The sequence below is a fragment of the Dreissena polymorpha genome, chromosome 4 (assembly GCF_020536995.1).
Source record: "Dreissena polymorpha isolate Duluth1 chromosome 4, UMN_Dpol_1.0, whole genome shotgun sequence".
NCBI lineage: Eukaryota > Metazoa > Mollusca > Bivalvia > Myida > Dreissenidae > Dreissena > Dreissena polymorpha.
In genome coordinates, this window is record NC_068358.1 from 65,752,158 (window position 1) to 65,764,957 (window position 12,800).

Below are 12,800 nucleotides of genomic sequence, written 5' to 3' on the forward strand. Positions count from 1 at the left end.
TGTGATTGAGTTTTAGTATTCCGACAGAGAAATTGTTGTTGTGTTTCTAAAAGAATATACGTGTTTTCAATGTATTTAAATGGTTTTGTACATGGAAACTGTTAAAACCAGAGGGAATCTCACATGTCCGGTTTGTCGACAAAAATCAATCACATATTCATGTTTATTATACTTCAGATATCTTACCAGTACTTACCGGAAGTAAACCGATTGTTTCGAAGCATAGCATCACAGTTTACGCAACAAATGACGTCGTTGTTACGTCACCGGGTTACGAGCATGGGGCATACCCTCTGCGAACAAATGTATTCTGGGATATACAGGCGCATGATAAACAAGTAGGATTTCTTCTTAACTAGAATTTTGCTAATATTAAAATCAATTTACAACATTTATGATACACAAATGCAGCTAAGCCGTTATTTGAAGATATGAACCACTGTCATCAAAATGCAACTATGAACAGAATTAGTTTCGTTCAAACCGCGCAATTTTCAGGCTTAAAACTCATACATGACATGTATTACATGTATATCAGTATAGAGAGATTTTTTAATTTTGTATTTGTGTGATTGATTGTTTGCTGTAAGACACAGAAACAAGCAAATCTTCATTTATCAGCTAAGAAAAGCATGTGTCGAAAAACACCGGGATCTTTTTTCATAGATCGATCTCGTTCTGGAAAAACTGGGCTTAATGTATGTGCGTCAGTTTCTATCCCAGATAAGCCTGTTTAGTCCGCACATACTAATCAGGGACGACAATTTCCGCTGTTATACATTTTCTTGTTGAAATGAAGTCTCTTCCAAACAAACCTGCAGTCTAGGCGTAAAGTGCCGACTGCAAACACTAATCTGGGACGACACTTTACGCACATGCATTAAGCACAGTTTCCATTGAGCGAGTCTCTATACCACAGCAACTTCAACTCGTCTTCGACGATTTTGACGTGGAGTACCAGGGTCAATGTCAGTGGGATTATGTGACAGTGCACGAGAAACCCTGCAACCACGTGACGGAGCCACGGGGGACAAAACCGTACTGTGGGGCGGTCAAACCATTTACCTTCATCAGCACGTCTTACGAGGTGTGTCTGGTGTTTCGTTCCGATGAAGTGGTCCAGAAGAAAGGGTTTAAAGCAACAGTTCGACTTATCAACAATGGTACATACTGCTTTGGAAAGTTTCTAAACACAAAAAGCTTTTTGTCACTTAATGCATTTCCGGACTTCACATCAGTAAATAAGGTCAATTTATTCATATCACCTTATACGTCAATACACAGTACAGTTTAAATTTCTTTGTATATATATTTAATTGAAAATCAAAACAATCATTAACAGATCGTTATTTTAAATAACACAAACTATTTACGCTATTTACCGTATGTTGTTATTTTACATTACGGAATCCGATATAGTGACTGAAAAAAATATTATTCTTCCATAACAGTATCGTCATCCTCGCTGAAATCAACAACATCAAATATTCCATCAATATCTACATCATCGTTAACTTCAAAAACGGAAGCCGCAACGTCATCGCCAGTTTCAACATTACAATTAAACCCATCGATTTTACCAGAGTCATCTTCGACTTTAAAAGATTTAGCATTAACTGTATTACACACAGCATCGACTTCGACCTCACCGGATTCGTCATCAACTACACCAACCACTACCACAAGCCCGCTAGCAACTGGTACGACTTTATCATTTTTGCCCCATTCAACGCAAACCACAAAATCGTCTTCATCCTCAACAACCGCTGACACACTTGACGAACATGCTGCTTCTGTAAATTTGACCATGTGCGAGTCGGCTCTAACGTCTTTTAACTTGAACGATATGGTAGGAATGATGTATTTGAAGTCTCCGACTGAGGGTACCGGGAAATACCCTTTGAACAAACATTGTGAAGTGACGCTCACCAATGCACAAATGAAGGTATATACATTTTCCGGTAAATCGAAATAATAACATGCATAGTTTCATACATAATATGTTTGACTCGATCGTTTTAATAATATTCAACTCAGTATGAAATACTTTAACATATTTCAGAAATAATTGTGCAATATACACTTAACAACTTTTTAATTGGTCGCCCTATTTTGTTTTGTTTTTGTTCTTCAATTGCATGAAACAATTTGTTTCTCTAACGTCTAGGAAGTCAGCATCGAATTTCTCACGTTCGCAGTAGAATACCAATCACAGTGCAACTGGGATTATGTACAGATGACAATCAGAGGTGACTTTGTGAGAAAACTGTGCGGCCTTGACAAGCCGAAATCAATAAAAACCACGTCCGACCAAATTGATGTGATCTTCCATTCGGATTACGTCGTTCCCGCTGATGGATTTGTTATAAAAATATATGGTGAGCAATGAACGATTCTTTTAGAAGCATGCTTGCATCTTTATGACTTATGAAATTTAAATGAGAATCGTTGTAGGAAAACTGAGCTTTATGAATGGCCAATCAAGGCGGAAAGTATCGCCCTTGAATAGCATGTGCGGACTCCACATGTATATCTGGCAAACGCTTTAAGCACATACATTAACTTCGGTAGTCCCATATAAAAGGTTCATCTATAAAGTCGTGACAGAAGAATGTGTACCCTGGCTTTCGTTGATGCCAGATCATTATTAAGTTTAAACCATTAATTGTTTCGTATAAGAAAAATAATTCCAACAAATGTATTTTGCGTCATCTCTCAAACTGTTAACGTGCTTACATTCTTTGTCGGTTTATATCATACAACGAACATCGAAAGATTTACTGTTGCATAACAATCTGAATAAAAAGCACACATAATGCAATTTTGAAATGTCCACCTCACATAATTTGTTGATTTAAATATGTAAACGCTACATTAATGTTAAGTAATTGCAAGTTGTCAACGCTGTAGGTACTTAGTACACTATACATTTGTTCACAGACATCAGATTAAACAATCTTTTAAAAATGTCTGCAAGTTACCGATTTAGTTATAGGATTTTTTAATTTGTAGTTATAGTACAAAGCGTGGTATTGAAGAAAAACGCGTTTAAAAAACAATATATCTATTAAAACGATTCTGTGTCGTTGGGTAGACACTCATTTTATTAAACGCGAAGGTAGGCTAACGGATTTGTTTGTGATTATTATTTCATTTTTAATATTTTTCTTTAAGAAGGTGACGCTTCATATGTTTGTGTTTGTAATTCTGACCTATATTATATTCCTAGCGCTGCCAAAGACAACACCTTCAGCAGTCAGTACATTCACTAACAAAAACCTGCCCAGTATGTCTTCAACGCCTCAGCTTGGTGAACCGGCCACAGCTGTAACCCAATCTATGTCGCCATCGACTACAACAAAGTCACTTGAGTCGACATCAGTTTTTACACCACAAACATCTTCAGTTGCAATGGCATCAGATGCACTATCATTATTATCACAAAAAACAACTTCAACATCGACATCCTTGTCGTCTACATCCTCATCAAAAGCACACTACTATTCGACATCTGATACATCTTCGTCGCAAACGTCATCAGTCACTTCTGTTGAAACAGCAAAACCAACTTCGTTTAATCCAACATCGCCATCGGTAACACAGCAATACGACAGTTCAACAGACGAGACCTCTCTAGCAGACAAGACATCATCCATAAAAAATATCAGTGAAGGCGCTACTGTTTCAACAAAAAGAAATCCAGACGCCCCGCCATTTACCACTCCTGGTAATCCAGACGTCCCGCCATTAACCACTCCTGGTAATCAAGACGTCCCGCCATTAGCAGAAAAGACGACGGGTACCTCGACTAAGACGCCAGGGAAGATTGTTGATATTTGCCACTACTCGCATCTACAAATCCAAGACAGTCTGTTCCTTGTCAGTCCGGGATACACGGAGAAACAGGCGTACCCGCTGAACACTGAATGTAATGTGGAAATCGTGCCGCCACCACACAAGGTATAGACAATATTAATACATAATACGTTGGCAAAAAGACAAAGATAAAACGACTAAAACGTGTCGCTTTCGATATCTCGTTTCATGTTTATAACAAGTTATACGTAGTTATAACACAATTCACAATAATCGTTATTTATTTCAATAGTGCTGTCTCACATACGCATACTTGTTTACAGGAAGTAAAATTGTCGATCTCCGACTTTGAACTTGAACTAAACCAAGAGTGTACCTGGGACTACCTGACACTGGAACAATCCAACATTGCCGTACGATTCTGTGGCTGGCTCGACAAAGGGCACTCAATTGGCTCGTATGACGCATGCGCACCGAGCTATATCCGCACGGTCAATGACAAGAACAAGCGTATGGTTTGTCTTCTGAACACTAAAACAGATCTAAAACTTAACGAAGCCTTGCCTATCCGATTGAAGTTCTTTTCTGATGGTTTCATTACTAGACGTGGTTTCAACATATCAGTTGAGCTTTCAGACGCTACAGTTCAAACCCCAATAAATGGAAGCCCCAGTTCAACACAGTCGCATACAATACAGCAGAACTACACAACCACATCACAAAATACTTCTTCAAACATCGCAGTTTCATCAATTTCCGTGTCTGCATACGCGAAGAGTTCTTACACAAGTTTAAAACCTATTTCTACGGCAAAGAGCACGGCAACATCGATCCCCACTGTAAAGACATATGTTAATAACCAAACCACCATCTTTGTCACTGGTATCGAAAGTAAGACACCTGGAACTGGAAGCCTGACTTCACCAGTAGAAAATACAGCTACAAACACATTAACAACCGACAATGCACCATCAGCATCTACATCATCGACTTATACAGAAATGTCCAAGTCTGACTCCACCGCGGAGCCCTCTACGACTGCCTCAGTATCATCAAGATCGACATCAGTAAAACCTACAACTGTTCAGACAACAATTTTATCAACACTGTTGAAGGCATCTTCGACCGTGTCATTTTCAGTGTCTGCATTACCGCAGTCAGTGCCCACACACTCAACTGCTTCTGTCACCTTGCCATCTTCAATGTCGTCTACCAACCCGATAAGTGCAAGCGGCAATTCTTGCTCAGAATTCGAACACGCGCTGGTGTTAAAAGAAAGCGCGGGAATTATTACGTCACCCGAATTTAAGAACAGTAAAACCTATGCTCCAAACAGCAACTGCTCTTGGATAATATCAGCTGGAGCCAATAAGGTACTCATATCATGTGTTGCTGTTTTATTCACTTCATCAATGTGTTAACATTTTACAGGACTAAGAATTTTGTTAAGGCAAGGTTTTCAAATTATACACATTTATTTTTATTGACCAATGTTTTTGTTTTGATTTCGAAGTTTATGGGTTGCTAATGTTTCTGAGGTTGCATTGTGTGAGGACCTGCTAGCGTGTCCAAACACTCCTACCTAATTAACGTTCTAGACACACGAGAATTGGGACGAGATTTGAATTACGGTTGATCATTTCAGCCACATGAGGGAAGCCCATAGTATTATTTGTACATATATATATATATATATATATATATATATATATATATATATATATATATATATATATATATATATATATATATATATATATATATATATATATATAAATAAAATAATAATACTATGGGCTTCCCTCCTGTGATTTCAGCTAGTCAAAACTGAACTATAACAGGCAATTTTTTGAATATGTTACATTATGACGGTATTTAAGATATAGTATTTCTTGTAATTGGACCTTGACGAAAATTCCTTAACTTCAGATGATAGCAATCGTGTTTGAGCACTTCGACATTGAGTTCGACTCCCACTGCAAGTACGACAGACTGACCGTTTACCGTTTGGGTTTGGACGGCGTCCCGGCAGAGCAGCTGGCGGTCTTGTGCGGCTCGAACCTGCCACCTAGCCTGCACGCGACCGGGGAGGTTCTCGTCAGTTTCCAGTCGGACGGCATCGTGCAGAAGTCAGGCTTCCAGCTTCGGTACCTGAAGACTAGCGTCACATCAGGTAAATTCGTTCGATGCTTTGTTTCATGATACAAATCTATGTAATTATAAGGATTAAAATATTTGGCATTTATGAAATTTCCAGAATTTCCAACAAACATTTATAATGAATAGTTATTACCTTGAGTTGATAATGGTTAATATGACGAATTATCATATCTGTGATATGTTTGCATCTCATTTATAACGAGCGGGCCTTAAACCGCTTTTATAAACCATTAGAAAACATATTTAACACTTTCTTAAACAAGGAAATACACTTTGTGAATTTTACTTTGAAATTTAAACAGTCATTGCATTTGCATTTATGGTATAGTCAAAACAATGGCCCGACGTTTAGGGGCTGACTTTTAAGATGCTCACGGCCTCGGCTGAACAGTTCAAAAGCCATCCTGTCCACTTCGAGGTCACTGTTTTGAATAATTTTATGATGCTCGTGTATTAAAGCTTATTTACTAACGCTTATTCAAATTAGTAGTCATGACAATCAAACAAAAGTGTTGCAATTGTCCGCTAGGGGGCGTGTGTCCCGGGGGCCGGACAGGATGCGGGGACGGCGGGGAATGTATACCCATGGAGTGGTGGTGCGACGGAACTACCGATTGCGCAAACATGGCGGACGAGAATGATTGTCGTAAGTTGTATTAAATGTCGTGAACGTAATGCAGTGTCGTTCAGAAAGGCACGATGACGTACAATCTAATTCTCGTAATAATTATGGTGTGATGTCACTGCTTTCGTTGAACCTTCATTGAGGAACTGATTAGTAGCAATTTTGGGCTAAAGGTGCAATCAGCATTTCGATACAAGCATGGTCTGTTTATTCCTATATAAAAAGATTTGAACCTGATGTATCCCTTTTATTATGTAAGTATAAACTACAAACGCTCGAGACGTAGTGTTTATACTTGTCAGTGCCAATGGACGCAACGAACGTTCCATATCATGACCAAATAGACGTTCAGCAATCGTGATGAAAGTTAATCCATTTATGCCTAGAGGACTCTCCCATCCTTCTAAATTGGATCAATTTATTTCCAAAGTTAGGGATGTCTAGTATACATGTATTTATTTCTATATTTAGAATATTTCTTACAGAAATTCCTTTAAGCAAACAGCGCAGACCCAGATGAGACGCCGCATTATGCGGCGTCTCATCTGGGTCTACGCTGTTTGCCAAGGCCTTTTTTCTAGACGCTAGGCATACATGGGTTAAAGTCAAGTGAAACATGTCTGCAGTATATTACAATACCAACAATCAGTTTTAAAGTATATAACATAAGTTAGCTAACTTTATGCCAATACAGAAAAATTGCCTATGCGTTGTTTTGTATAAATGCCTTTAAATTCTCCAAGTGATTGCATTTATCTTGTTAATGTTTAGCGTATAATAATGAAAATGGTACTAATAGGAAAGAGGAACGTTTAATTTAAGGAATACTTATAATGATATCGAATTCGAAACTCTGTTTGATTCACTGCTAAAGCATTCAATAGCTTCATTCGGGGTTCAATGGTGTCCGTTCCCATTTATGCTGTGCAATATATGCACACTTATAATAATAAATCATTCGACAATGTGATGTTGTTTTTTTTTTTTTCTGTTTTTTTTTTTGGGGGGGGGGGGGGGTAAAACTATAAATGCTTGATACATGCACAATTATAATAACAATTTGTTTGGCAATATGATGCATTTATGGCTGGAACAAAAAACTATAAAGGCACGGGAATTATGTTTCATTACCATCGACATTTAGAGTTATATTTTAAATATGTATGTATACTGGTTAAATATATCATCAGACATGGTTAAGCCATATTTATGTTATGTTACTTCACAAACATAGTTGGCCATGATTATTTTAGCATATATATTAGTTCGATTGTTTATGATTGCGTTTGAACTATACACACTTTTTTTAATGTTACAATAGTTTAACATGAATACAATGTGAATGATAATTGAAGCAGGTTAGTGGGGCATAACATATCATAAAAAAAGCAATTAACTTGAGTATTAAAAAAAACACAATAACCGGCATGAAATTTACATAAATATCCGAAATAGTTCTTTTGTTATAAATTTCACGGCGTGTTGATGTTATAGTTAAAGCATTTTGTATTCGGTTGCATACAACCAAACTGCATTTTGCATCGGGCAACAGGAACTCCTAATACGCGTCTTCGCGAATGCATCTATTGAATGCCCTGCTCTTGGGAACTTTAAGGAGAGCTGAGAAACGCGATTTTAACGTAACACTAAGTGGACTTTTTTCTTTATGCAAAAATGTATGTGAAGTATACTCACGGTGTAGATGCATATCGGTGGCCTCTCTGTAAAAATGCTGCCTCTCTGTTCATTCTTGGCTGCCTCTCTGTTATTCACATGAATAATGGATAATCGTTATTCACAAAACAGATAAGAAAATCTAAAATTTAAAACCCGTTAACACATTTGTGCATAAAAGGAGGCGGTCCATGAGTTGAAGCATATATCCAGCTACAGGTTCACAATATTCCACAGGTCCAAACACTTGTCACAAACTCTATCGAAAATGGGATGATGACGAAGGTGGTGGAACAATCGTGCATACATGCCACTTTGATGACTTTTTAACATTGATTTTTCGTAACATGTCAAATATCTAATGTCATTGATATCATCTTTATGATAAAAACTTTACGTTCAATGTACGCTATATAGTAATTTTCATCAATTTTACTTTAAAAATGCCTACTTTCGCTTTCCTTGTGGCACGGAAAGCCCCTCGATTGACTCATTTTTCTAGTCGTCGATTGACATTTTTATTTTCTCAGTAAAATAAGTTTAACACTTGTTAAACGTATTGATAGTAAAAAATTTAAATGTCAGAATATTGGATGTAAATATCAAAGGCGAAATAGGACTTTTAACGCAATTATTTGAACTAACGCTATTGGCTACATATTTGAAGTATCTCTATGTACATGTATAAATCCGTCAGTAATGAAGATCGCGTTGATGAATTGCAGAAACAATGAACACATATTGGTGAAAACGTGTTAACAGTACTTCATGAAATAACAAAAGATTCGGTTAACTGCCACGAGTTCATGATTTTTCTCGTGCAAGTCAAGTAACTTGACGCCGGCTATGCCCAGGTTATCAAAAAGGCCCATTTTATACTTGGTCCTTTGAAAACGGCTTTAAAACAACTAGATGAACCAGTCAATAAGTATCATTCCGTCCCTGTCAATTGACTCGGACTTATTGTTTCCTGGTTCACTGAGCCCTGGTATTAAAATTTATTCATTTCATAGCAATTTTTATCTTTCAATTTTCGCCAATAGCCAAAACACACAATTGTGTGCAGAAATATTAAAAAATGAAATATTTACAGCTAAAAAGGGCACACATACAAGATTCAATTTTGTAAAAGTCCAGCCTATAATAAGTCATATCCACTCGAGAAGAGAAGTTTGATAAATCAAGCGGTTTAGTTCGACGACTAGGCATCCCGTGCCAGAAAAGTGAGCATATCGAGAGGCTTTCCGTGCCAAAACGACAGCGAAAGTATGCATTTTTTTAAGTAGAATTGATGAAAATTACTATATAGCGTACATTGAACGCAAGGTTTTGATCATAAAGATGATATCAACGACATAAGATATTTGACATATTACATAAAAGCTATGTTAAAAAGTCATCAAAGTGGCATGTATGCACGATTGTTCCACCGACCTCGTCATCATTCCATCTTCGATAGAGTTTGTGGTAAGTGTTTGGACCTGCGGAATACTGTGAACCTGTAGCTGGATATATGCTCCAACTCATGGACCACCTCTTTTTATGCACAAATGTGTTTACGGGTTTTGATTTTAGATTTTCTTTTCTGTTTTGTGAATTACGATTATCCATTTTTCATGTTTATAACAGAGAGGCAGCCAAGAATGAACAGAGAGGCAGTATTTTGACAGAGAGGCCACCGATATGCATCTACACCGTGATACTCTTCCGGGCCGCGAACTCTTTCTTTGTGAGGATGCAGATTGAGTGTACAACTATTGTATCTCAAAGAAAATTCTGAAACGATACAACCGTTTGCCTTCAATCCTCGATTCTTGAGTGATTTGGTATTCTCATAATAATTATAATGTGCATCGCTTTTTTTCAACCAGGAACGGATTACTAGCCATGTTTGGCTAAATCCGGTTGTAGAAGTTTAAAAACATTTGTATTTAAGTATTAATTTCAAAACGCTAGAAGCGTTATGCTAATACTTGTTATTGCAAATGGACGGAGTGAACAGTGAATTATATTGTCAAATAGAAGTTTGGCAAACGTCTGCAAGCTCAAGTCAAATGAAACCTGTCTGCAGTATGTAACAATACTAACATGACAATAGTTGAAGCTAATGTTTAAGCTATTTTTTTTTTCAAAATTGTTATGAAAACTGAGTTCAAACTTAAATAACATTAGTGGGGTTACTTCATTCCCATGCAATGATTTGCCAATCTTTTGTGTTGTATGAATGCCTTTAAATTATACGAGCGAATGTATTTATCTTGCTAATGGTTAGAGGATTATAATGGAAATCGGAAACTTATGAGAGATGATTTTTACGAAAACTTAAGTGCCGGATATTCATGGAACCTCTATTGCATTCAATGCTTATGCATTCACTTGCTTCATTCGGGACACAGAAGTGTCAGATTCAATGTATGTTGTGCAATATATATGCACAGTAATCGCAATAAATCATTTGACAAATTGATGCTTTCCGGCTGTAAAAAATAAAAGTTCACGTGTAATGTGATCCATCAGGGTCGACTTTAGAATTTATATTTTAAAGATACATAATAGTGAAATAATTTCATCCAGCAGGATTTGTAAGCAATTATTATGTTATGAAACTTAAAGGGATCTTTTCACGCTTTGGTAAATTGACAAAATTGAAAAAAGTTGTTTCAGATCCGCAAATTTTCGTTTTAGTTTTGATATTTGTGAGGAAACAGTAATACTGAACATTTACCATGCTCTAATATAGCCATTATATGCATCTTTTGACGATTTTAAAACCTAAAAATTATAAAGCGTTGCAACGCGAAACGATTGAATAATTTGGAGAGTTTTGTTTTTGTCGTTAAATTTTGTGAAACTACGAAGATTGCTTATATATGGTATAAAATACGTCAAGAATGTGTACTCGGCGGAATAGCTCAGTAGGCTAAAGCGTTTTTACTTCAGGACTCTGGCAGGACTCCAGGGGTCACTGGTTCGAAACCTGCTCCGGGCAATGTTCTTTTCCTTTTTTTAATTTTATTCTTGATTTTTTACTGGTGCTTTTACGATCCAATGTTTACATTTATCAATATAAAGCATTTAATGAATAAGTTAAAAAATGCCAAAATCTGTGAAAAGGCCCCTTTAACAAAGGCATAAATAGCAATATCCTTGAGTATTCAAATGCAAACACAAAATATCCTGCACGATAGTAAAATACATATAACACTTAGTTGTATTATTGTTAATTTCACGGCGTTTGATCTTAGTAATATTTTGCGGCGGGTTGAAAATTATTTTCTCCAAACATTTATATTTTATCATACCACCGCATTGATATCTGCCTGATATAACGTTGCCTGATATATTTTTTATATCATGGTCAACAGGAAGTTTTTATATCAGTCAATGTTTGAAGTTACGTGGGATTTGCAATAAAGTCAACAATTTCTATCAACATTAATCAGGTTCAACAAAACAAACAATTTGATATCAAGAACGCATATATTTTATTCTAGTTTAAAGTCATAAATCACAAAAACGTTGTGTGTGTTTTTTAAATAACCACAGCCCGCACTACAAAGTTAAATGACGTCATCAATGGGACAATAAGTCTTAAATATCGATAAAGTCATTGCACTCGCAAGTGTTGCACAGAAAGTCAAGGCAAATGATAACTGTATGCTAATCCTCAATGTTTTAACAAACGATTTAACACGCTTATGTCAATATTGACACCATCATCAAAAATGTCAATTTCAATACACATCTCCAAAATGGCGTCTCCAAACTATTCGGTGAAGTGTGTTCTTCGATTAAATTTGTCGCTGCAGTCTATTCCTGATCTCCAATTAAAGACGTTTATAATTAAAGCGGGTGTACTCTTATCATTCGTAGTGCAAACAACTTTTTTTTCGCTATTCGGTGTTTAAAATAAGCGATTATTCGTGTCGTCTTTTCGAACGCCGTTGCTACATTTATGTCAACGTGTAAAAGCCGGATCAGCAAAATCAGCGGGGATCCGTACATTTTAAATATAAAAAATGGATTGTTTTGCAGATTTTTAGAAACATGTGGTATGATAAACAAAAAAACAGGTTACTGTCCCATCGTTTTGTAATATATCAGGCTCGGCACGAACAAAATAACGGCTCGGCAAGCCTCGCCGTTACATTATTCTAGCCTCGCCGTTACATTATTCTAAGCCTTGCCTGATATATTACAAAACGATGGGACAGTAACCTGTTATTCTCTATGTATCGCATACATCTGTCTCGGTACGCAGTCAAATAGCGCGTCTTCTTGGAAGACCGCATTAAAGTACGTACAATATCATGCAGTGAGCGTTGCATTTATTGCCGTAATAAACATACTATGACTGCTGTCAATTGCCGTATCACACTCATTATTCTTCATATTAGATTGCATTTTGTGAATGGTTCGTCGTACATGCATCCCATAATTCAACTACCTTGGATTAAACCGGCTGGCATTTTACATCTGAATCATGCACTTCAGTTTCGTTTTTATATGACCGGCGTCATGCAAA

At 36.8% G+C, this 12,800-nt stretch overlaps 1 protein-coding gene across 1 annotated transcript in view; it reads left to right on the plus strand.

The window, feature by feature from the left end:
• The first annotated feature begins 215 nt into the window (after positions 1-215).
• LOC127878481 (cubilin-like) overlaps positions 216-12,800 on the plus strand; it is a 47,192-nt gene continuing 34,607 nt past the window's right edge. The window contains exons 1-8 of the mRNA XM_052425007.1: positions 216-338; positions 920-1,163; positions 1,452-1,945; positions 2,168-2,378; positions 3,230-3,960; positions 4,140-5,189; positions 5,746-5,989; positions 6,506-6,622. Coding sequence (XP_052280967.1) covers positions 1,808-1,945; positions 2,168-2,378; positions 3,230-3,960; positions 4,140-5,189; positions 5,746-5,989; positions 6,506-6,622 — 2,491 coding nt within the window. The 5' untranslated portion in view covers positions 216-338; positions 920-1,163; positions 1,452-1,807. The remainder of the gene's footprint in view (positions 339-919; positions 1,164-1,451; positions 1,946-2,167; positions 2,379-3,229; positions 3,961-4,139; positions 5,190-5,745; positions 5,990-6,505; positions 6,623-12,800) is intronic.